At 36.8% G+C, this 26,637-nt stretch overlaps 1 protein-coding gene across 2 annotated transcripts in view; it reads right to left on the minus strand.

Annotated features, from left to right (window-relative positions):
- BMPR2 (bone morphogenetic protein receptor type 2) overlaps positions 1 to 26,637 on the minus strand; it is a 208,936-nt gene that overhangs the window by 106,185 nt on the left and 76,114 nt on the right. The window contains exon 1 of one of the 2 annotated variants that reach the window (XM_059168381.1): positions 13,371 to 13,742. The exons of the other annotated variant lie outside the window; for it this stretch is intronic. Coding sequence (XP_059024364.1) covers positions 13,371 to 13,446 — 76 coding nt within the window. The 5' untranslated portion in view covers positions 13,447 to 13,742. Of the gene's footprint in view, positions 1 to 13,370; positions 13,743 to 26,637 lie in introns of those variants that run through there. 2 annotated transcript variants of the gene reach the window in all.

The raw sequence follows: 26,637 nt of genomic DNA on the forward strand, positions 1-26,637 counted from the left end.
TCAAGGTCCTGGGATGGAGCCCCATATTGGGCTCCCTGCTCAGCAGGGATTCTGCTTCTGCCTCTTCCTCTGCCTGCCACTCCCCCTGCTTGTGCTCTCTGTTAAATAAATAAATAAATAAAATCTTAAAAAAAAAAAATCAAGGGACACCTGGATGGCTCAGTCAGTTAAGCATCTGTCTTTGGCTCAGGTCATGATCCCAGGGTCCTGGGATCGAGTTCCACATCAGGCTCCCCACTCAGCGGAGAGCCTGATTCTCCCTCTCCTTCTGCCAGGTGCTCCCTTTGCTTGGGCTCTCTCTCTCTTTAACAAATGAATAAATAAAATCTTTAAAAATACTAGTAATAAAATAAATAAAAATCAAGATACTTAACTGTACTATCACAAGACTCCCTCATGTTAATGATTTATAATCACCATCTGTTTGTCTCCATTCCTAAAATATAGCAACCACTAATCTGTTCTCCAGTTTGATAATTATGCTATTTCTCAACTGTTATATAAATAGAATCCTGCAATGCACATCCTTTTGAGATTGGCTTTTTTTCACTGAGCAAATTTTCCTTGAGGTTCATCCCAGTTGTTGCATATATCAATAGTTTATTACTTTTTAGAGAGTAGCATTCCATACTATGGATGGACTACAATCTAACTTTACATCTGGGTAGTTTCTAGTTTGGCTATCAGAAATAAAACTGCTATGCACATCTGTGAACATGTTCAATTTTAAAAGGAATCTTGTTTATTTAAAGTAAAACAAGAATAATATTCTAGAAAGATAAAGTATGATGTCTACAAAAAGGAACTTAACATTAAGACTATGTGCTCTACCAATAGAATACAATATGACCCATCAATATATATGACCCATACGTATGACCAAACATTTGTTGATTAAAAGCTTTAAAAGCATTCAAATTTCCTAACCTCCTCTGACCAGTACTTCAAGAATACTGGCAGAAACTGTCTTGTACTACGAAATCTTAGCTTAAAGAGTCATTCAAGCAGCATTCCTGACATAAAAACAAAGTAAAATGTGACAAAATAAATACCAGTTAATTATGGCATTAAATATATGAAATGAGAGACTCCAGTTATGGGGTGTTTTTGTTGTTGTTTAAACAAAGACTAGTCCTTTGTAATAAAGTCAAACAGGCCAAGTATGCCCTATCCCTGGACACCCAGGGCCCTTTAATGTGCAAAACTCTGCTGGCCAGCTTTTCTTAGAAGCATGCCAAGAACAAGATTGATCCACCAATCTTTATATCTATTTCCTTTCCCCTACATAAAAATAAAAAGGCATTTGACAAATAGGTTTTCACATGAAAAATGTGAATTTCACATTAAAATATGCAAATTAAAACTATAATAAAATAGTACTACACATCTATTACAATGACCAAAAGTTCAAAATAAAACAAAACAATAAACCCTTAACAATACCAAGTATTGCCAAGGATACTGTCACAGGAGGGAAAACAACTCTGATGAAAATGCAAAATGGTACAGCCACTGTGGAAAACAGTTTGATAGTTTCTTGTAAGTCTGTTTGACATTTAACTATGTAACCCCACTCCTAGGTACTGCCCTACATGTAATAAAAACTATGTTCACACAAAAACTTTTATCTAAATGCTTAGAGTGACTTTATTTGTAGTCACCCAAACTATTTTTAACCCAAATGTCCCTCAGCTGATGGATAAACAAAGACATGGAAAGACTCTGGAGGAGACCAGAAAGTGAAAGAATCCAATCTGAAAAAGCTATATACATTGTATGATCCCAAATATATGACATTCTGGAAAAAGCAAAACTATGGAGATAATAAAAAGATCAGTGGCTGCCAGGAGCTGGGGGAAGGGAGAGATGACCACGCAAAGCAGAGAATTTTTAGGGCAATACAACTTTTCTGTATGATACTATAATGGTGGATAATGTCATTATATATTTGTCCATAGAATGTACGATACCAAGAATGAACCTATGAGTAAACTGTGGACTCTAAGTGATGATGATGAGTATTTGCAGGTTCATCAGTTCTATCAATGCATCACAGAGGTGCAGGATATCAATAGTAGGGCAGCTCTGCCTGTGTAGGGATGGGGATATATGGGAACTCTCTGTATTTCTAAGTCATTTTCCTTTGTACCTAAGACTGCTCTCAAAAGCTAATTAATTTTTAAAGGGCGACTTTTGAGAAATGCAATGCTTTATCTCAAAAAGAAATTTCTGATGAAGAAAATTTAGGAACAAAGTAACTTGATATGGGTCATTTTCAAGGATGTGAGAGGAGGGTGAGGATTCTTGTGACCAGCCACATAAGGATGTGAGAGGACAGTGACATTATGCAGTATGAAATCATTCATATAAAGTAAAATAACTCAAAATAATATTGTAGGTTGTTTATTGGATGCATAGGATATGCACTAAAAATGTAGGTATAATTTTAAAAAAAGATTTATACAAACTTCAGGAGAGTGATCAATTGTGGTTAAGGAGGAAAGGAAATATAATTAAGGAGTGGAGTTTTAACTAACCTAATGCATGCACACATACATTTTTTTTAAGTAAATCAAATGCAACTATGACAAAATGTACTACCTGCTAAATCTTGGTCTTCAATATTTGTCTGTGTTTGAAATATTTCACAATAAAATTTTTTTTAAAAGATTTTATTTATTTACTTGAGAGAGAGAAGACAGAGAGAGATAGAGAACTACAGGTGGGGAGCAGAGGGGGAGGGAGAAGCAGGCTCCATGCCGAGTGCAGAGCCTGATGTGGGGCTCAATCTCACAACCCTGAGATCATGACCTGAACTGAAATCAAGAGTCGGATGCTCAACCGACTAAGATACTCAGGCACCCCCATAATAAAAATTTTTAAATGTTGGTTGGGCTTTTTTGGCAATAACACCCTAAATATTCTAGACACAAATCATAGAAATAGAACACTAAGAAGAACTTTAGTTTTAATAGTTTTATCTCTTCATTTTATGTATGAAATATTTAAGTTAAAACAATGTAAAGGGGCACCTGGGTTGCTCAGTCATTTAAGCATCTGCATTCCACTCAGGTCACACATGATCCCAGGATCCTGGGATTCAGCCCCATATCAGGCTCCCAGCTCGGCGGGGAGTCTGCTTCTCCCTCTGCTCCTCTTCTGCTCATGCTCACTCATGTTCCCTGTCTTTCTCAAATAAATAAATAAACAAATAAATAAATCTAAAAAAGGGGGGGCAGCCCAATACATAAAAATAGAATCCTTTCAAGGAGCTTTGAACACAGAATTGCTAAGACTGAAAAATCACAAGTCCTATCTATAGCCTTTGCGGAAAAAATGTATAAGAAAATGTATTACAGGTGGTCAAAGCTGGTTCTATATCTGAAAATCAATGTAACCTATCACACATTAAGGCTAAAAAGAAAAGTCACATGATTAAATCAACAGATGCAGAAAAAGCACGTGAAAAAATCCAATACCTGTTTATGATGAAAACTCTCAGCAAACTAGGAATAGAGGGAAAGGTAGTCAACTTAATTTTGATAGTGGAGGCGGCACATCTGGGCAAGGGCTATATGAGAACAATCTCTGTACCTTCCACTCGATTCTGCAGTGAACCTAAAACTACTCTACTAAATAAAGTCTCTCTCTCTCTCTTTTTTTTTTAAAGATTTTATTTATTTATTTGACAGACAGAGATCACAAGTAGACAGAGAGGCAGGCAGAGAGAGAGGAGGAAGCAGGCTCCCTGCCGAGCAGAGAGCTGGATGCGGAGCTCCATCCCAGGACCCTGGGATCATGACCTGAGCCGAAGGCAGAGGCTTTAACCCACTGAGCCACCCAGGCGCCCCAAGCCCCTCTCTTTTTTAAAGATTTTATTTATTTATTTGACAGAGAGAGATCACAAGTAGGCAGAGAGGCAGGCGGAGAGAGAGGGAGAAGCAGGCTCCCTGCGGAGCAGAGAGCTTGATGTGGGGCTCGATCCCAGGACCCTGGGACCTTGAACTGAGTTGAAGGCAGAGACTTTAACCCACTGAGCCACTCACTGAGGGACCTTGAACTGAGTTGAAGGCAGAGGCTTTAACCCACTGAGCCCCTAAAGTCTCTTTTTTAAAAAATATATGGGGCGTGATAAAGAGACATGATAAAAAACAAACAAAAAAAAGAAAACTAGGTAAAAGATGGGAATTACTACAATAATTTGCATTATTAAAAATATTTAGACAGCTACCCTTTTTATTTTGATTGGTACACACTGGGCGACATCCTGAGTAGAAATCAGTAGATGAAAAGCAGTTCCTAATTTAGACAGGAACACTTGTCCAGAAGGGTCAATTGAAAATGTGTGGAAGTGCTACAGACATGCCTTGCTTCATTGAGCTTCCCAGATACTGAGTTTTTGACAAATTGAAAGTTTGTGGTATCAAACTTGCATCAAGAAGTTTATCAGCACTATTTTCTTAGTAGCATTTGTTCACTTTATGTCTGTGTATCACATTTTGATAATCCTCACATTATTTCAAACTTTTTTATTATTATTATGGTCATTATGGTTAAATTTGAATAGTGATCTTTGCTTTTACTATTGTAATTACTTTGGGTTGCCACAAACTTACAACTAAGTAAGACAGCAAACTTTTTTTTTTAATATTTTATTTATTTATTTGACAGAGAGAGAGATCACAAGTAGGCAGAGAAGCAGGCAGAGAGAGAGAGGGGGAAGCAGGCTCCTCGCTGAGCAGAGAGCCTGATGCGGGGCTGGATCCCAGGACCCAGAGTTCATGACCTGAGCTGAAGGCAGAGGCCTAACCCACTGAGCCACCCAGGCACCCGAGTAAGACAGCAAACTTAACTGACAAATGTTTTGTGTGTCCTGATAGCTCCAGTCACCAGCAGTTCCCTATTTCTCTGCTCTTTCCTTGGGCCTCCCTATTCTCTGTGACACAATACTGAAATTAGGCCAGTTAATAACCCTAAAATGGCCTCTATGTGATCAAGTGAAAAGAAGAATCACACATCTCCCACTTTCAATCAAAAGCTAGAAATATTTAAGCTTAGTGAGGAAGGTGTGCCCAGAGGCTAGACAGACTAAAACCTATGCCACTTATGTCAATTAGTCAAGTTGTGAACAAAGGAAAATTTCTTAAAGGGAATTAAAAGTGCTACTCCAGTGAACACATGAATGATAAGAAAACCAAACACCCTTATTGCTGATATAAAGTTTTAGTGGTCTGGGTAGAAGATCAAACCATACAACGTTCCCTTAAGTCAAAGCCTAATGCAGAACAAGGACCTAACTCTCTCCAATTCAATGAAGGCTGAGAGAGGTGAGGACACTGTAGAAGAAAAGCTAGAAACTAGCAGAGGTTGGTTCATGAGGTTTAAGTAAAGAAGCCATCTCTGTAACATAAAAGTGCAAGACGAAGCAAGTACTGACGGAGAAGCTGAATCAAGTTATCCAGTAGAACTAGCCAAAATAATTAATGAAAGTGGTTATATTAAACAACAGATTTTCAGCATAGACAACACAGTCTTATACAGGAAAATGATGCCGTCTAGGACTTTCATAGCTAGAGAGAAGTCAATGCTTAGCCTCAAAGTTTCAAAGCACAGGCTGACTCTCTTCTTAGGAATTAATGCAACTGGTAACCAAGGTGAAGCCAATGCTCATTGACCAATCAAAAAATCCTACAGCCCCTAAGAATTACGCTAAACCTACTTCTGCTTGTACTCTATAAAAGGAACAACTAATCTGGATGATGGCACATCTGTCTACAATATGGTTTACTGAGTATTTTAAGCCCACTGTTGAGAGCTATTGCTCAGAAAAAAAAATTCCATGCTCATTGACAATACACCTGGTGACCCAAGACTTCTGGTGGAGATGAACAGAGATTAATGCTGCTTTCATGCCTATTAACACATAATCCATTCTGTAGCCTGTAAATGCAAGAGTCATTTTGACTTTCAAGTCTTATTATTTAAGAAATACATTTACTATGGCTGTGCCTGTCATAAACAGTGATTTCTCTGATGGATTTGGACGAAGTAAATTGAAAATCTTCTGGGAAGGATTCACCATTTGAGATGCCATTAGGAACACTCATGATTCATGGGAAGAGGTCAAAATATTGAAATGAACAAGAGTTTGGAACATTCCAAGTCTCATGGACAATTCTGAGTAGTTCAAGGCCTCAGTGGAAGAAGTAACTGCAAATGTGGCAAAAATCTAAGAGAACTAGAATTAGAAATAAAGTCTGAAGATGTGACTAAACTGCTATAATCACATGGTAAAACTTGCACAGATGAGGAATTGCTTTTTACAGATGAGCAAAGAAAGTGGTTTCTTAAGATAGATCTGCTCCTGATGAAGACACTGTGAAGATTATTGAAATGACAACAAAAGATTTAGAATATTACATAAACTTAGCTGATAAGGAGTGGCAGAGTTTGAGAGGATTGATCACATTTTTGAAAGAATTCTACTGTGGACTAAAATGCTATCAAACAGCATCATATGCAACAGAGAAATTATCCTTGAAAGGAAGTTAACTGATGAGGTCAACTTCATTGTTGTCTTATTTTAAGAAATTGCCACAGCCATCCAACCTTCAGCAACCACCACCCGGATCAGTCAGCAGACATGAACACCAAGGCAAGACCCTCCATCAGCAAAAAAATGATTCATCAAAAGCTCAGAGGAGGATCAGTATATTTTAGCAATAAAATAGATTTAAATTATGGTATGAATATTACTTTTTAGATGTAATGCTATTGTACATTAATAGACTATAATATCGCATAAACACAACTTTTATATGCACTGGAAAATCAAGAAATGCATTTGATTCACTTTATTGTGATGTTCACTTTATTGCTGTGATCTGGAACCCACCACAATATTTCCAATGTAGGCCTGTATTTTGTTTGTTTGTTTTGTTTTGGTTGTCACAATGACTGAGGGGTCTTTGTTATGCTTTAAGTCCAACAGCCAGAGGTACTAAATGTTCTGCATTATGCAAAATAGCTTTCCTGGTAAAAGAACCATCCTCTCCAAAATGCTATCTCACTCCCCATAGTAGGGAGGTACCAAGGAAATTTATTATATGATTCCTGACCCTTAAGGAGATAGGAAAAAGTAATATATAAATAATTAATTCAAATTATATGAATATGTTTGTCAAATAACTAAGAGAATGTAAAAATATGTGATTTTTAATTTTCTTTACCATTTAGGTAATAAACTGAATCAAGTTAAAAAAAAAAACCTAAATAAAATGTAGTATATAGAACTCTGAAACTTTTTTTTTTAAGATTTTATTTATTTGACAGAGAGAGAGAGAGATCACAAGTGGGCAGAGAAGTGGGCAGTGGGGGAGGGGGAGCAGGCTCCCCAATGAGCAGAGAGTCTGATGCAGGGCTCGATCCCAGGACCCTGAGATCATGACCCAAGCTGAAGGCAGAGGCCCAACCACTGAGCCACCCAGGCGCCTTGAAACTTTTTTTTAAATTTAAACATTATTGCTTATGAGATTCATCAAAATTTACCGAATTTTTAATTATACCTCTCAAGATGTTAAGTACAAGAATGTTCTTCCTCCTTGTTTAAGAGTACTCTTGGGGACCTGACTGGCTCAGTCAGTAGAGTGTGTATGTGATTCTTGATCTCAGGGTTGTAAATTCAAGCCCCACTTTGGGCATGGGGCTCAATGAAAGAAAGAGAGAGACAGAGAGAAAAAAGAAAGAGAGAAGAGAGAGAAAGAAAGAGAAAAGAAAAAAGAAAAAGGAAGGAAGAAAGAAAGGAAGGGAGGAGAGAAGGAACGAAGGAAGAAATGGGAAAGTCCTCTTATGGGTTTCTTAATAGCATGGGTATTCTAATGCCAAACAATTTAAATACTATGGCATTTTTTAACTTCATATAATTTTCAAATGCAGAATCAATCCCCAAGAATTATAAATATTGTTCCATTTCTCATGATAAGTACTTTTCATATTTTTATTTAACAGAATTGAGTAAAATTCTATTGAATAAATCATGTTTGCCAAATAACTAGAAGTGGTTTGAGTGTGAATATTCTGGATGAGAATAGCCAAGTGGTAGCTGACAAAAAGTTTGATAAGCAGTTATTCAAAAAACTAGACCTTCATAAAGAAAAGGAATTCACTTAAAGGGAAATGCTTAAAGCAAGAGTTCTAGCAGAGACAGTATGAAAATAACCTTATTTTTGGCAACAGGACATCATACTTTCTCACTCCAACATTTTGAGAACAGCCTACACTTTTTCCATCTTCAAGATATATAGCACAGAAGTTAGGCCAATTAATGTAAAACTCCAGAAATTGTACACAATTATAGAAAACAGCTTTTTCAAACTAACTCTACAAAAGCTTTTTAGAACTTAGTGATAATCAATTTATACACTGGAGAGATTTGGCAGACATGAAAACTGTAGTTATAAATAACAGTTTACTTATAGGCAGATACATACTGAAGAACAAAATAAATAAGAAAATTGGTTTAAAGAATGTAAAAAATACACATGTCAAATAAAAGGCAACTGAAATAAAGAGAAATGTGAAGATGAAAGAAATTATTACATCTTGGCTGGCATCTACTTTGAATATCTATTAAACTCAAAGATATAGAAGGACTAAAAAGGAGAGTGTGAAATAGGGCAGAGCCAAATTCTAACAGGAGCACTGACAAAGAAAACAAGGAAATGAAGCACTCAAATTTTTTAAAAATCAGTTTACCTAAAGATACAAATGTACTGATCTGAAGGAGCACACGTACCCCAATGTTTATGCAGCAATGTCCACAATAGCCACACTATGGAAAGAGCCTAGATGTCCATCAAACGATGGATAAAGAAGATGTGGGGTGGGGCGCCTGGGTGGCTCAGTGGGTTAAGCCGCTGCCTTCGGCCCAGGTCATGATCCCAGGGTCCTGGGATCGAGCCCCACATCTGGCTCTCTGATCAGCGGGGAGTCTGCTTCCCTTCCTCTCTCTCTGCCTGCCTCTCTGCCTACTTGTGACCTCTGTCTGTCAAATAAATAAAAAAAGAAAATCTTAAAAAAAAAAAAGATGTGGTTGGTGTGTGTGTGTGTACACACAGAGGATCATAGGGGAAGGGAGGGAAAAATGAAACAAGATGAAATCAGAAAGGGAGACAAACCATAAGAGACTCTTAATCTCAGGAAACAAACAGGGTTGCTGGACAGGGAAGGGGTGGGAAGGATGGGGTGGCTGTGTGATGGACAATGGGGAGGGTATGTGCTATGATGAGTGCTGTGAATTGTGTAAGGCTGATGAATCACAGACCTGTACCCTGAAGCAAACAATACATCCTATGTTAATAGAATAAAAATTTTTATTTTTATTTTTATTTAGAATTAAAATTTTTTATTTAGAATTAAATTAAATATTAAATTAAATTAAAAATTTTTAGAATTAAATTAAATATTAAAATTTTTATTTAGAATTAAATTAAATATTAAATTAAATTAGATATTAAATTAAATATTAGAATTAAAAAATTATAAAATTTTAGGTTGTTTCCATTTAAAAAATCAGTTTTATAGATATGTTAAATGAATGTTTTCCCCAAGAAAGTAACATTATACAGAACTGACAATATATTATCATGCCATTTAAACTGAAGATGTCCCACCATTTACTTAAAAAAACGGAACTTTGTAACCTGTGGTGTTTTCTGGGGGGGGGGGGGGTGTTTCATTTTAAGTAGAGTCTATAACCAACATGGAGCTTGAACTCACAACCCTGAGATTAAGAGTTGCATGCTCAGACACCTGGGTGCCAGTTAAGCACCTGCCTTCAGTTCTCTTGCTCTCAAATAAATAAATAAAACATTAAAAAAAAAAAAAAAAAGAGTTGCATGCTCTACTTACTGGGCCAGCCCGGAACCCATTTGTAACCTATGTTTTTTGTTGTTGTTGTCATTCTTTGAGAAGTATCTCATTCTATTGTTTGATACTGGTTTGGGAAATGAAAGTTTGACTGAGGAGAATTACCATGTTTCCAAAGATCTCAATGGCTTATGTGCAGTAATCAAAAGAAGAATAAAGAAAAAAGAAACCATGGGGCACCTGGGTGGTTTAGTCAGTTAAATGTCTGACTCTTGGTTTCAGCTCAGGTCAAGATCTCATGGATCCTAAGAGTCAGGCTCCCGGATTCTTTCCCTCTGCCCCTTCCCCCACTTGTATACGTGGGCACGTGCACACTCTCTCTTTCAAATAAAGAAATCTTTTTTTTTTTTTTAATTTTTTATTTTTTATAAACATATATTTTTATCCCCAGGGGTACAGGTCTGTGAATCACCAGGTTTACACACTTCACAGCACTCACCAAATCACATACCCTCCCCAATGTCCATAATCCCACCCCCTTCTCCCAAACCCCCTCCCCCCGGCAACCCTCAGTTTGTTTTGTGAGATTAAGAGTCACTTATGGTTTGTCTCCCTCCCAATCCCAGCTTGTTTCATTTATTCTTCTTCTACCCACTTAAGCCTCCATGTTGCATCACCACTTCCTCATATCAGGGAGATCATATGATAGTTGTCTTTCTCTGCTTGACTTATTTCGCTAAGCATGATAAAGAAATCTTAAAAAAAAAAAAATGAAACCATAGCTTTCTAAAAATAAATTGATGTATTTTATGATTTTTCTTTCCTCTTTTATTCCAAAAAAAATTACTGATACATATTCTTGAACAAATCACCAGAAACATATGATTGTCATAAGAAACTGTTAACTCATATCCACGTAAATGAGTTATATTAATATATATTCCTATAATAGAGCCAACATCAAGATCTATTACATGGGACTTTATTATAAAATTTTATTATTTGATAGTTTATAAATGGCTAATTTTTCAAATATTCTCTGCTATTCTAAAATCAGATCTCCACTTATAAAAAATCTTGAAATAAATGTCTCAGTATAATACTTATAGGGAGCACACATTAATAAATAATAACTGACTCGGTGACCAATACATATACAGAACTATGCTAGATGCTGTATGAGATAGTAAAGTATTTATAAGACAATTATCATTGGTTCAAAGTTTGTTCAATGAATAATTAGAGAGCACCTTCACAGTTACAAAAATTGTGTCAGAAGAAACAAAAAAACCCTGCACTGTCTGAAGCAATAAATAACTGAATTAGATATGACCACCACAATATACAAAACCCAAAACAAACACAAGGCTATTGTTCTAGCTCAAAATCTTACAACATGAAGTTTCATCTCATTCATTATTTTGAGGCACCTGGCTGGCTGGGTTGGAAGAGCATGGGACTCTTGATCTCAGGATCATGAGCTCAAGTCCCATGTTGGGTGTATAGTTATTTAAATAAATGAATAAATACTTTAAAAATGTCATTCATTATTTTGGATCAGGTGCTAATAATACTAGTGTGGACACATAGACAATAAATCCGTTTTGAAAACGGGCAATTTGAAGGACAGCGATATAGGGTTACTAGAAAGTTTTATACCCCTCTAAAATTAACAAATTGGTATGTAGCACATTAAAAAAAATAAAGACAAAAAGGAAGGAAGGAAGGGAAGGGAGGAGGAAAGGAAGAATGCCAACCAACTCATACATTTATTGTTATTAGAAAGAAGAGTTCATACTACTCTGCACCTTCTAGGAGACAGCCATCTTCAAACCCAGGTTCACCATGGCTTGCAGAGATGTAGGAAAGAGCTTTGAAAAGTGCTCTATATATAGAAACAATCTATCTGATCAGATCTGAAACAATTAGCAAAACTACTTTAAAGTAAAAATTATACAAAAGAACCCACTAGGATAATAACACAGCAAGCAGGAGGCTTTCAAAACAAAAACAAAAACTTTAAAATAAAACTAATCACTGCACCCAAACAACTCTACTTTCTAAGAGTCCATTATATAGGTGTTCACTGAGAAGAGCAGACTCCAAGGTAGACGCCATCAGAACTTTGTCTCTTAACCCAAAATAGTACTAACATCTTTCTTATGATCCATAATGATCTTGAAAGCACTAAAGACACTGTCTATGCAGTATAATTTTCTGCAAAGACAGAAATACTCTATAATCTGTACTGCCCAATAAAATTGTCACTAGCTTCATATGGCTATTAAGCACTTGAAATATGGTTAATGCAATTAGGAACTTAAGTTTTTTACCGTTTAACTTCAATTTTTTTCAACGATTTTATTCATTTATTTATCTGAGAGAGAGCAAGCATGTGCACAAGGGAAGGAACAGAGAGAGGGGGACAATCAGACTGCACTGAGCACAGAGCCTGACAAGGGGCTCGATCTCACCACCCTGAGATCAGGACCTAAGCCAAAATCAAGAGTCGGATGCTTAACCAACTGGGCCACCAAGGTACCCCATTGACTTCAACTAATTTAAATACAAATTTAAACAGAGACTGCTATGGACTTATTCCTCCTCAAAATTCAGTATGATGGTGTTCAGAGACGAAGCCTTTGGGAGGTAATCAGGTTTAGTTGAAATCATGAGGGTAAGACTTTGATGACGGGATTAGTGCCCTTAGAAGAAGAAAAATCAGACAGCTTGCTTCCTGTCTCTCCCCCATCCCTCTCCACCATGTGAGAACACAGCCAGAAGATAGGCATCTACAAACCAGGAAGAGAGAGTTTAACTGGGAAATGAATGAGCCAGCACCTTGAACTTGGACTTCCCAGCCTCTAGAACTGTGAGAAATAAATTCCTGCTGTTTAAGCCATTCAATCTAGGGAATTTTGTTATGACAAGCTAATATAGTTTAGTGCCTATATTAGATAGTGCAGCTCTAGTAGTTTATATATCAGGCACTACATATAAACAAAAATAGCTTGAGATTATACTCACTTTTTGCTTTTATTCTTTAAAGTACAACCGTAAACTGTTACAACAATCCTGCCCCTCCAAAAAGATTTCATTTTCCTAGCCTCAGAGAAAGTACTATAAAAGAGTTCTTAGTATCTTAACATCTTACTAGGTTAGAAAAGGTCATCAGACTGTAACCAAGAATTATATATCAGGTCTCTTGCAAAATTTATTTCCTGCAAATAGCCTTTTTTCTTAGATAAATGGAAGTTTAAAACATTAGTATTCCACTAGTATCTTGGTATTTAAATTTTACTTTATCAGAAATAAATAAGAAAATAAAATGAGGAGGATTTCAGTTTTATTCCAATGTTCTGCTCATCTTCCTGATAGCATTCTTTACCAAAACTTAGAAGAATTAACAGCATCCCTTCCTAAAGCTTATGATTAAAAGTAATCAATAGAATTAAAGTGGAAAGGTAAAATTTTTGGAAATGAAGAGACTATAAAGTACTTACTCAAAAAAGCTGACCACGGTATAAATTGAGCTGAGATCCATAACTGAACCATGTTACTTCTTTGTTTGATTTTCATTTCCAGAGTGCTTAAGATGGTATATAAGTGCCTGCATGATCTAGCAACTGCAAATCCCTCTACCTTCACCCCAACAGAGGCCTGAGAGTACCATCTTTCTCACCTAAGAGTCTCTGTGAATTCTATTCCCTCTACCTAGATTGCATAATTTACTTAACTCCCACTCATCTTAACTTTTTTTCTTCAAAGAATCTTTCCCTAATCACCCCAGACCAGTGATGGGGGAACCCATATTATATGCTCTATAGCATTCCATTCTTCACAAAATCTCTACACTAACTATTGTAATATGTCTGGCTTAACTCACAAAATTGTAAACTCTGTGGCAGCAGGATCTGAATTCTTGTACACTACTGTGTTTTTAGCACATGGCATTATGCCCAGCATTCAATATATATTTACTGAATAAGTAAATAATTGATGTATTTCCTTCCCCTATTTTTTTGCCAAGGACAAGAAGTATTACTAGAATTATTTTTTCAAGTGAACAAAAGGTAGGGCATACCAGCAAAAGAAAAATGTATGTCCATGCAAAAACAAAGTACAATAGTAGCTTTATAATAGCCCCCAAAATGGAAGCAATCCAAATCCAAAAATTAGTGAATGGAACAACAAAATGTAATATATCCACATAATGCTGCTAAGCAGTAAAAGGAATAAACTATTGACACATGGAACAATATGGATGAATTTCAATATCATTGTGAAAATGGTGTCACTGTGAAAAACACTATACATGAGATCATAGAATTTCATTAATATGAAAATCCCATTTATATGAAATCCTAGAAAATACAGAGTTATCTAAAGCAGATCAGTGGTTGCCTCATGCTAGTGGCAGAGGGGAAAAACAGACTACAGAAGGGCACACAGAATCTTTGAGAGATGATGAAAATGTTCTGTGTTGATTGTGGGGGGTGTTCATGAGTATATACATTACAAAAATTCATCGGATTTTACAGTTTAAACATACGCAGTTTATACTTCAACTAAGTCCATTTTTTAAAAAGCAGAAACACAGTACAAAGCTCAACAAGAAAGAGAAACTTTCTGCATGTTGTGAACAACTGATATATAAAGATGTTTTATTAAGTCAAATCTATAATCCTTTTAAAAGCAGGTCCTATGGATGAATGTAAGTTTTCTCTTCAGCTTTGTTGGCAGGATTTTTTAAGACTTTCACTGTCCATTTGAAAAGTTAAAATTTCCCACTTTTGTGAAAGCCTGCTTCTCCAATGAATAAATTTTTTAGCGTTCTCATGTACTAAGACTTTTTAAAGAATAACTTCAGTATATGTGCTTCTAAATTGTGGTCCCCATCTTGAATGGTTCATTTGGCAAAAATAAGTTCACAAGTTAATGAGTAAGCAATTGCTCATAAAACATCACTGAGAAATGTGTAAGAAAAGAAAACTTTCACTGTCCATCTAAAGAATCCAAGAGTCACATAACACCCATTTTTCAGTAGCTGTGACATTATTTATCTGTACTGGAGAAGTCTAAATGCCTTATCTTTACCCTAGAACAAAGTTCAGGGACTAATTCTGGGTATGTTTGTGTGTTTGGCTTCTGTTTATCTAAGTGTCAAAATGAACTATCTAAAATAAACAACAAGAACCTTGCATAACAGAGGCAAATAAGAGAATAGCTGAAGCAACAATATCCTTTTCCTAGAACACAGATTTCTCAGGACAAACACAATTAGGATTTCAGAGTATTACTACAATTCTATTAAGAAATAAACAAGGGAAAGAGTGGCTTAACCTAACAGAAATGTCCCTATAAAATCTGGTATAAACTTAAATTTATAAAATTGGATTCTAATAAATCAAGTATAATAAATAAGTCCCTTACAGGGGTGCCTGGGTGGCTCAGTAGGTTAAAGTCTCTGCCTTCGGCTCAGGTCACGGTCTCAGGGTCCTGGGATCAAGCCCCATGTCCTAGGATTGAGTCCCACACTGGGCTCTCTGCTCTGCGGAGAATCTGCTTCCTCCTCTCTCTGCCTGCCTCTCTGACTACTTGTAATCTCTACCAAATAAATAAATAAAATCTTTTAAAAAAAAAAAGTCCTTTATTATTCTAATCCTTTTAAAAATTAAATAATTACACCTTAAATTATGTATTTCTGTATCCAGATTACAACAGATTAAACTATCATTCTGCTGAACGTTCCCATAATGTCCAAGAGAGAGCAGAGTGGGAAGAAGATTACAGTCTCCATAAGGTGCACCTTTAAGATGGGTTCAGTGATTCACTGACAGGACTCATAGGACTCCTACTCACAAGTATAATTTGTTACAGCAAAATAGTACAAACCAAAATCAACAAAGGAAAAAGCCATAGGCAAGGTGAGATTTGAAGAAAACCAGGTACAAGCTTCCAAGAGTCTCTTCCCCATGGAGTCATACATGAGGCACTTAATTCCTCCAGCAGTGAAATATGACAAATATGTGAAATGCTATTGAATTAAGGAAGCTTATTAGAGATTCAGTGCCCAAAGTTTTTATTGGGGAGCTTGTCATGTAGGCACCCTCTACCTAGCACAAACTGATCAGAACATAAACCAAGGGCACCTGGGTGGCTCAGTGGGTTAAAGCCTCTGCCTTCGGCTCAGGTCATGATCCCAGGGTCGTGGAATTGAGCCCCGCTTCGGGCTCTCTGCTCAGCAGGGAGCCTGCCTCTCTCTCTTTGCCTGCCTCTCTGCCTACTTGTGATCTCTGTATGTCTGTCAAATAAATAAATAAAATCTTTAAAAAAAAAAAAAAAAAAACATGAACCAAAATGCCAGACTCCCAGAAGAAAAGGAGATGCTCAATGCAAACCATATTATCTGTATAAACAGTTTAGGTAGGGCGCCTGGGTGGCTCAGTGGGTTAAGCCGCTGCCTTCGGCTCAGGTCATGATCTCAGAGTCCTGGGATCGAGTCCCGCATCGGGCTCTCTGCTCAGCGGAGAGCCTGCTTCCCTCTCTCTCTCTGCCTGCCTCTCCATCTACTTGTGATTTCTCTCTGTCAAATAAATAAATAAAATCTTTAAAAAAAAAAAAAAAAAAAAAAAAAAAAAAAAAAAACAGTTTAGGTATAATAAATCAATCTTATCAGTTATGAAAGGGTAGAAACACTCCCAAAATCTAATTTCTGATATGCCAGCCAAGCGCCAACTTATAAGCAAACCCTTCTAAAGAAAGCAAGACTACTATGTTAACGCCTTTTCTACATAGATGCCTAAAAAGAAAGGCAATCAAAAGCTGATTAAGGGGCGCCTGGGTGGCCAGTCCATTGAGTGTCCAACTCTTAATTTTAGCTCAGGTCAAGATTTAAGGGTCATGAACCCCACATGGGGCTCTGTACTCACCAGGGACTCTTCTTGAGATTCTCTCTCTCCCTCTCCCTCTGCCCCACCTGCTCCCTCTAAAATAAATAATCCTTTCTTTAAAAAAGGTTAACCAGGCTCTACAGGAGGCAGAGACCCCCTTCTTTGTTGAAGCTCTGCCACCTTAGAATCCAGAAGTGCTTTGGGACCCAGCAGCATCATAAGACCAACGGACTCCTCCTTCAGAGCAGCTGAAATAGTTTCTGCCTCATACGTAAATGTGTCAAGGGAACAGAGTCACAAACAACCCACTAATATTACTGAGTGTTGTGGCCACTGGCATTTTGAAATAAGATCAAGTTGATAGAAAAAATTTTTTTTTCTTAAAGGTTAACTAAAATACACACAAATAGGGGTGCCTGAGTGGCTCAGTTGGTTAAATATCTGCCCTCAGTTTCTTGATCTCAAGGTCCTGGAATCAAACCTCATGTCAAGCTCCCTGATCAGCGGGGAGTTTACTTCTCCCTCCTCTCAGCTCATGCATTTGCTGCCTCGCTCTACCTCTCGCTTTCTCCCTTTCAAATAAATAAATTAATTAAATATTTTAAGAAAAAAAAAATATATACACAGATACATTCACCAACTCAGAGTTGACAAAATCTGTTAGGTAATCCAAGCACACTCAAACAGCAATGAGATACATTGTTCTCCCCTAATTCATAGCAACACTAAGCCATTAAAAAAAAAAAACCCACACAGATAAGCCACGCCCAAACCTCCAAGAGATTTATATACCCAGGGGCCTACGAACACTCATGCAATGATTCAAATACTTATTAAGTACCTGTTCTATGCCAGGCATTATTCTAAATCTGAAGATATGAGAATAAAATACAGTGTACATACATAACATAATAGTGCCCCTACCCTCAAAGTCCTTAAATTCTAGTGATAAAAATAAACAAGTCATAAAACTGTAAACAAATACATTAAGAGTTTCATAAAAACACTTTGGATGACAGTTTTTCTTCCCATGTTGCAATCAATGATCACTCTAGCTATTCTGACAGAGTAAATTTTAGAATATCCTGAAAATATTCTTTATCCACATAATTTGCCACAGCTTTCCTGGAGAGCAACTTGGTGTTTTACATAAAAAATTTTTTAAGATTTTATTTTTAAGTAATCTTCACACCCAATGTGGGGCTGGAATTTGCAACCCCAAGATAAAGAGTCACATGCTTCAAGGGACGGAGCCAGCCAGACACCCCATTCATAAAAATTTTTAATGTAGATGCCCTTAGGCCCCCAAATTCTCTTTCAAACTATTATACTAAAGAAATAACAGATATGTAAATATATATGTATACTTATAGGAACATTATTTAAAATAGTAAAATCATTTAAATAGTAAATCATTTAAAATAGTAAAAATTGGAAATAATCAATTCTCTCTGATAAATATTCAGGCTATCAAAACCAGAGTATAGGGCGCCTGGGTGGCTCAGTGGGTTAAAGCCTCTGCTTTCGGCTCAGGTCATGGTCCCAGCGTCCTGGGATTGAGCCCCGCATCGAGTTCTCTGCTCAGCAGGGAGCCTGCTTCCCCTCCTCTCTCTCTGCCTACTTGTGATCTCTCTCTCTGTCAAATAAATAAATAAAATCTTTAAAAAAAAAAAAAAAACAGAGTATATCCAAAATAAAATACTATACAGTCATAGGAAGTTGTTTAGATTTGGTTTGTTGACATGGGGGAAAAAAAACTACAAAATTTTTTAAATGGAAAACACCATGTTAAACACTGGCACAACATAATTTCTTTTTTGTTCATTAATGTACAAGAGAGAGAAAGTGTGTGTGTGTGTGTGTGTGTGTGTGTGTGTGTGTTTGTAAAAGGACTAGAAGCATATATTCCAAAATGTGGTGAGATTAGGAATTGGTATTATTAGTATACTATTATACACAACTAAAATGACATCAAAACTGAAGGTCTAATAGGCCCATCACTATGGTATACAGATAGACAATTAACTAGTAAAAACAGAAGCAAATGTAAAATTCTAGAAATTAAAAGTTGTTGCACATATTTAATTACACAGAATTCTCAGTAAATAATTTTTTTTTAAGATTTATTTATTTGGGGGATGCCTGGGTGGCTCAGTCAGTTGGCCATCTGCCTTTGGCTCAGGTTGTGATCCCAGGGTCCTGGGATAGAGTTCCTCATCAGGCTCTTTGCTCAGTGGGGAGCCTGCTTCTCCCTCTCCCTCTGCCTGCCATTCCCTCTGCTTGTACTCTTTCTCTTGACCAATAAATAAATAAAATCTTAAAAGAAAAAAAATGTTTATTTATTTGAGAGAGATGGCAGAGTGAGAGAGAGCACAAGAGGTGGGGAGGAGCAGAGGGAGAAGCAGCCTCCCCGCAGAGCAGGGAGCCCAATTCCAGGATCCTGAGATCATGACCTCTGCTGAAGGCAGACAGCTAACCAACTGAGCAACCAGGCACCCAGTATACTAATCCTCAAGTTTTAAGGGGCTTATATAAGATTATATTTATATATCTTGAAGGATATCTATAATAAAAGGATAAGGAGTAGCACCCGGGGGGCTCAGGAGGTTAAGCATGGGACTTGTGATTTTGGTTCCAGGTCATAATCTTATGGGTCCCGGGATTTGGCCCTAAGTTGGACTCCATGGTTAGCACGGAATCTGTTAGGATTCTCTGCCTCTAGCTCCACCCCTCTCCCGACTCACATGCACATGCATGTGCTCTCCAAAATGAATGAATGAATGAATGAATGAATCTTTAAAAAACAAACAACAAAAAAAAGTAAAACAGGACTGAGGGGCACCTGGCTGCTTCACTCAAAAAAGCATGTGACTCCTGATCTCAGGGTTGTGAGTTTGAGCTCCATGATGGGCTTAAGGGGCTCTTTGGGATTATGATAAATAAATAAATAAATAAATACTTTAAAAAATAAACAAGTAAAAATAAAAGGAGTAAGGCACTGTCCTGAAGTATATATTGATGGAATGTAGCAAAGATGTCACATATTTACTATTCTTTGCACAAAAGTCTAATTCATTAATAAAGTTATTTCGTTCAGTTTTTTAGAGATTAAGAAGCTTAAGATATACTTCTAAATGAAGAGTTAATTCTATAGGTAAAAAAGGGTGAATAAGGAGACCTGGTTGGCTCAGTTGGTTGGGCAACTGCCTTCGGCTCAGGTCATGATCCTGGAGCCCTGGGATCGAGTCCTGCATAGGGCCCCCAGGTCCATGGGGAGTCTGCTTCTCCCTCTGACCTTCTCCCCTCTCATGCTCTCTCTCATCCACTCTCTCAAGAGAGTGTTTTGTTTTTAAAGATGAACCAAAGAGTGGACTGTTTGATCCAAAGTTGATCACATCTCTACTGCTCTAAAAAAAAAACTCTGGCAACCTCCACAAAAATATTTCTACCCAAAAAAGTTCCACATACAGAACACACTTACTCGTCTTTAAAAAACCATGATATAGTGTGTGTGTGTGTGTGTGTGTGTGTGTACACACACACACATATAAACAAACCAAAAAAGCAACCCAGGCAAACGTGTGAAGCAATCAGAACTCTCAAACACTGCTACTGAAAATGCTAAACAGTAAAGACACTTTGGAAAAGTTGGGCAGTTTCTTATAAAAGTAAACATATACTTATGCTACTTAGCAATTTCCCTTCTAAGTACTCCATGAAATGAAAACATATGTTCTCACAAAGACTAGTATACAAGATATTCATTCACAATGGTATTATTCCCAACAGCCTAAAGAATATTACTCAGCAACAGAAAGGAATGAATTCCAGATATATGTAACAACACTGGTGAATCTAAAAATCATATCCTAATTAAATAAGTCAGACATAAAAGAATACACATTATATAACTCCATGTATTAAAATACAAATACACATATAAAATACAAAAATGCCTAATTTACCACAAAACATAAAGTCATTAATTTTTAAATTTTTATTATTTTTTAAATTTGAGAGTAAGAGAGAGAAGGCAAGGGACAGAGGGAGAGGGAGAGAGAATCCCAAGCAGGCTCCACACCCAGTACAGAGCCAGACAAGGGGTTCGATCTCACCACCCTGATATCATGACCTAAACCGAAATCAAGAGTCAGACATTTAACTGCTGAACCACCCAGCTGACTCTATATTTTTGTTTTTATTTTTTAATTTTTTAAAATATTTTTATGTATTTATTTGACAGTGAGAGAGGGAACACAAGCAGGAGGAGTGGGAGGGCTTCCCACTGAGCAGGGAGCCTGATATGGCGCTTGATCCCAGGACCCTGAGATCATGACCCAAGCTGAAGGTAGATACTTAATGACTGAGCCACTCAGGAGCCTATTTTTTGTTTTTAAAGATGAGAAGGCATAAGACATACTTCTAAGTGAACACTTAGTCCTACATTAATTTATTACACTAATTAATAATCAATTTTACATATAAAAAATACTAAAGATAAAATTATAGAGACTGAAAATTACAGAGACAGACACTGATGGTAGTCTGGAGCAAGGGGTGAAAGCAGAAAGCAAGGGTAAACAGGCAAGTGGAAAAATTCCAGATGAAAATGTTCTTAATGATTGTAGTGGTGGTTACACAACCATATTCATTTGTGAAAACTTAACAAGCTGAAGGGTACCTGGGTTGCTCAGTTGGTCAAACGTCTGCCTTTGATTCAGGTCATGATCCTGGGGTCCTGGGATTGAACCTCCCATGAGGCTCCCTGCTCAGCAGGAAGTCTGTGTCTGTGTCTCCCTCTGCCCCTTCCCCTTCCTCTCTTGCTCAGGCTTGCTCTTTCTCTTTCTCTTTAATAAAATCTTAAAAAAAAAAAAAATTAACAAGCTGAATACTTAAAAGGGCGAGTGCTATTTTATTTAAATTAAACTTCAACAATCCTGCACAGAAAAAACAAAAACTAAGCTGACAACCCAGCCAGAACCTACTATCCACTATCCACCAAAACAAACTAAAAACATCTCCAAAGTCCTAGGTAAACTATACGTTCTATTCAAATGTCATTATAATAATAGATACATACACATGGGCAGACAAGTGTATGTATCTGCTCCCAAATATCTAAGAATATAAATTCTTAAAAGAAAGTGCTAGGCTTTCACTTTACCCAGCTGTTCATTCTTATGTAAATCATACCAAACTACTTATTTATACATACAACTGTGTCTTTTATAATATAATTGATTCCAGAAAGAATAGAGCAAATTAAATTGAGAGGGGAAAACTTACTAGTTCAGTAAAACATGGTGCATTGGAGAAAGTGCTGACCTGGGAATCAAAAGAACATGTCTTTCTAAGGACATAATGGAAGACAGAAATATTGTTTTATTAAAAAGCAAAAGGCCCAATTTTATATTATTAATATATCAAGATCTCCTCTTAGGGGATGCCAGGATGGCTCAGTCATTGAACGTCTGCCTTCACTTGGGTTATGGTCCTGGGGTCCTGGGATCTAGCCCCACATCGGGCTCCCTGCTCAAGCAGGAAGCCTGCTTCTCCCTCTCCCACTCCCCCAGGTTGTGTTTCCTCTCTCGCTGTGTATCTCTTTCTTTCAAATAAATAAATAAAATCTTTAAAAAAAAAAAAATTTCTCTTAGTTTATTTTCCCATCACACTAAATAAAGGCCTCTTTCTTTTCAGAGATTCAGTAAGTGTTCACATCTATATTTTTTTATTTGATTAGTTCTTCCCTTCTTTTTTTAAAGACTATTTGTTTTTCAGAGCAGTTTTAGGCTAACAGCAAAATTCAAAAGGTACAGGTATTTCCTGTATACATTAGCCCTCACACACGCATAGCCATTACGCGAGGCTCTATCTCATGACCCTGAGATCATGACCAGAGCTGAAATAAAAAATCGAATGCTTAACTGACTGAGCCACCTATTTGTTACAAATGATGAAAATTCACTGACATTTCATAGTCACCCAAAGCCTACAGTTCATTCTTGGTCCTGTACATTCTATGGGTTTCGTGAGATATATAATGAAATATCTCTATCATTTCAATATCATACAGAATATTTTCAGTACCCTAAAATGTTGATTTCTATTTTACTCTATTTTCTCATTGCCTGTTTTGTTAAACTATTTTTTACTGTTTATTACTATAATCTATCTGTCACTAATTTGTGTGGTATGAAATGAACTATAAGTTAACTTTTACCCAAAAGCAAACTAATCTTTCCATCCCTACACATTAAATAAACCTACATTTACCACTTAAAGAAACAAAAACAAAAAACAAGCAAACCTCTCCTCTCCAAAAAAACAAAACAAAACAAAACAAAACAAAAAAAAAACACCATAGGTCTCTCTCTCTTTTTTAAGTTTTTATTTAAATTCATTAGTTAACATAACAGTATAATATTAATTTCTGGTGTACAATATATAGTGATACAACACTTCCACACAGCACTCAGTGCTTATCACAAATACATTCCTTAATTCTCATCACCATTTAAACCATCCTGTCACCCACCTCCCCTCTGTGTTTTGATCTTACTTCTGTCACCAAGCAGATTACAAGGTTAATTGAAACAAATTACACAATTTTTCCAGGTTTCAATCTAGAAATCAAAAAAAATGTTGAACTTTCTTTAAGGTCCTGTCTAACTCAACATCTTGGGTTACATAATTCTAAAAATTTCTTCAGAAGAGTATGTACCCAAAATACTTTATTTCAAAATTAATCATTCAAGAAAATAAGATAAAAGAGGGCACCTGGGTAGCTCAGTTGGTTAAGAAACTGCCTTCGGTTCAGATCATGTGGATCGAGCCCCACATTGGGATTCCCTGGTCAGCGCAGAGTCTGCTTCTCCCTCTGACCTCTCCCCTTTCATGCGCTCTCTCTCTCAAATAAATAAATAAAATCTTAAACAAAAAAAAAAAAAAAAAGGGAAAGAAAAAGAAAACAAAAAAACTCTATTCTATGAATATAAGTTTAAACTCTATGAGGAAAAACTCCCTTGGGAATTATTTAGCAAGATTTTAAAGCAATAACTCAGTTTTCTTACTTGTAAGATTAAAATTTTGTAAAATTTTGCTGAGCAAAGTTAAACATTCCTGTGAATGACAAAAATAGCAAAATCTAGACTGACAAAAAAGGATATGATTGTATTTCTTTCAGTAAAGTCCTCACCCAGGGACAATTGTACCCCCCAGAGGACATTTGTCATTGTTTGGAGACAATTTTACTTGTCACAACTGCAGGCAGTTGTGACACCGGCATCTGTGAATAGAGACCAGGAACGCTGCTAACAATTTTACAATGCACATACGCTTCCCCCATGCACACACACATAAAGAATTATCCAGCACAAGGTGTCAACAGTGCCAAAGTAGAAAAACCATGCTCTAAGAATATTACAATGCAATTTTTTCTTCTCAGTGGGCAGAGACGTACAAATAGAAATATCCTATTTAGAAATCTAAGTAAACAAAAAGGCATATTCTTTCTTTCTTTCTTTTGTTTTCTTTTTTAAAGATCTCATTTATTTGACACAGAGCACAGGCGGAGGAATGACTAGCATGGGAAAAGGGAATAGCAGGCTCCCAGATGAACAAGGAGCCCGATGCAGGGCTCCATCCTAGGACCCTGAGATCATGACCTGAGCTGAAGGCAGTTGCTTAAACAACTGAGCCACCCAGGCATCCCAGCATGTTCTTTCTTGAACCAATCCTGAAAGAATTTTCTATGTGATATATCCAGGAAATTACAATAGCACCCACCAAGATTGCTATAAGCAATAGAAATGTTTACAAGGATGTAGAGAAATTGGAACCCTCCTATATTGCTGGTGGGAATATAAAATTGTACAACTACTTTAAGGAACAGTTTGGCAGATCCTCAAAAGCTTAAACATAGAACTACCACATGACCCAATGATTACTCTTTTAGGTATGTACCCAGAAAACTGAGAACATATATCCACATAATAACTGTACACTAATGTTCATAGCAGAATTAGTCATAAGAGAAAAAAAAACTTGGAAGTCACTCAAATTTTCATTGACTAATGAATGCATTAATAAAATGTGATATGGCCATACAATTAATTTTTGAATTAAAAAAAAAGTACTCATATGGAATCTCAAAAGGCCCTGAAGAACCAAAACAATCCAGAGAAAGAAGAACAAAGCTGAAAGCCTCAAACCTCCTGATTACAAAACTTTACAAAGCTACAGGGGCGCCTAGGAGGCTCAGCCAATTAGGCATCTTGACTCTTGATTTTGGCTCAGATCATGATCTCAGGTCACTGAGATTGAGCCCTGTGTTAGTCTCCATGAGAAGCATAGAGCTTGCTTAAGATTCTCTCTCTTGGGGTGCCTGGGTGGTTCAGTTGGTTAAGCCTTTGGCTCAGGTCATGATCTCCAGGTCCTGGGATAGAGCCCTGCATCTCTCTCCCTACTCAGCAGGAAGTCTGCTTCTCCTTCTCCCTCTGTCCCTCTTGTGTTCTCTCTCACTCCCTCTCTCTCTATAATAAATACAAAATAAATTTTTTAATTAAAAAAAATTGTCTCCAATAAATGGTGGTAAGAAAACCAGATGCCCAAATGCATAGAAAAAAGTTGGACACTTCCTTACCTTATACCATATATTAAAAACAACTCAAAATGAAGAAAAGACCTAAATGTAAGTCCTGAAACTACAAAGACCCTAGGATCAAACATAGGTGGAAAACTTCATGACATTTGATTTATCAATGATTTCAAGGGTAAGATACAAAAAGAACAGGAAACAAAAGCAAATACAGATAAATGGAGCTATATCAAACTTCAAAACTTCTACCCAGAGAAACAAACTATCAAGAGTAAAAAGGCAGGGTGCCTGGGTGGCTCAGTGGGTTAAAGCCTCTGCTTTCGGCTCGGGTCATGGTCCCCGGGGCCTGGGATCGAGCCCCGAATTGGGCTCTCTGCTCAGCAGAGAACCTGCTTCCTCCTCTCTCTGCCTGCCTCTCTGCCTACTTGTGATCTCTGTCAAATAAATAAATAAATCTTAAAAAAAAAAAAAAAAAAAGTAAAATGGCAACCTAGGGAATGGGAGAAAATATTTGCAACTCATGTATCTGATAAGGGATTGATATCCATAATATGTAAACTCCTACAACACAAGTGTAGACATACAAAGACCCTCCTGCCCCCCAAAAAACCACAACCAATTTAAAAAATGGGAAATGGATTAGAATAGACATTCTTCAAAAAAAGATATATGAATGGCCAATAAGCACTTGAAAAGATGCTCAACATCACTAATCATGAGGAAAATGCAAATCAAAACCAGAAGATATGACATCATACCCATTAAAATGGCCACTATAAAAAAAAAAGAAGAAGAAAGAAACTAACAAGTGTTACTACGGATTTGGAAAAATTGGAACTCTTGGGCCTGTTAGTGAAAATGTAAAATGGAACAAACGTTATGAAAAATAATATGGAGGTTCCTCAAAAGATGTAAAATTGAACTACTATATGATCCACCGATCTCACTTCTGAATATACATCCAAAGGAACTGAAAATAAAATCTCAAAGAGATATTTGCACACCTATTTTATTAGTCAACTAAGACTACTGTAATAAAATACCACAAACTGACTTAAACAAGAGAAACTTTGGGGTGCCTGAGTCGTTCAGTTGGTTGGCCATCTGACTTTTGGTTTCGGCTCAGGTCATGATGCTGGGAGCGCGCCCCATGTCAAGATCCATGTCAGGCCCCACACTTAATGGGGATTGAAGATTCTTTCTCTCCCTCTACCTCTGCCCTCACCTCGCTCGACTTCTCTTCCTCTCTTAAATAAATAAATAAAAATTTTTAAAGTCCTT

This window comes from Mustela lutreola, chromosome 3 (assembly GCF_030435805.1).
Source record: "Mustela lutreola isolate mMusLut2 chromosome 3, mMusLut2.pri, whole genome shotgun sequence".
Lineage (NCBI taxonomy): Eukaryota > Metazoa > Chordata > Mammalia > Carnivora > Mustelidae > Mustela > Mustela lutreola.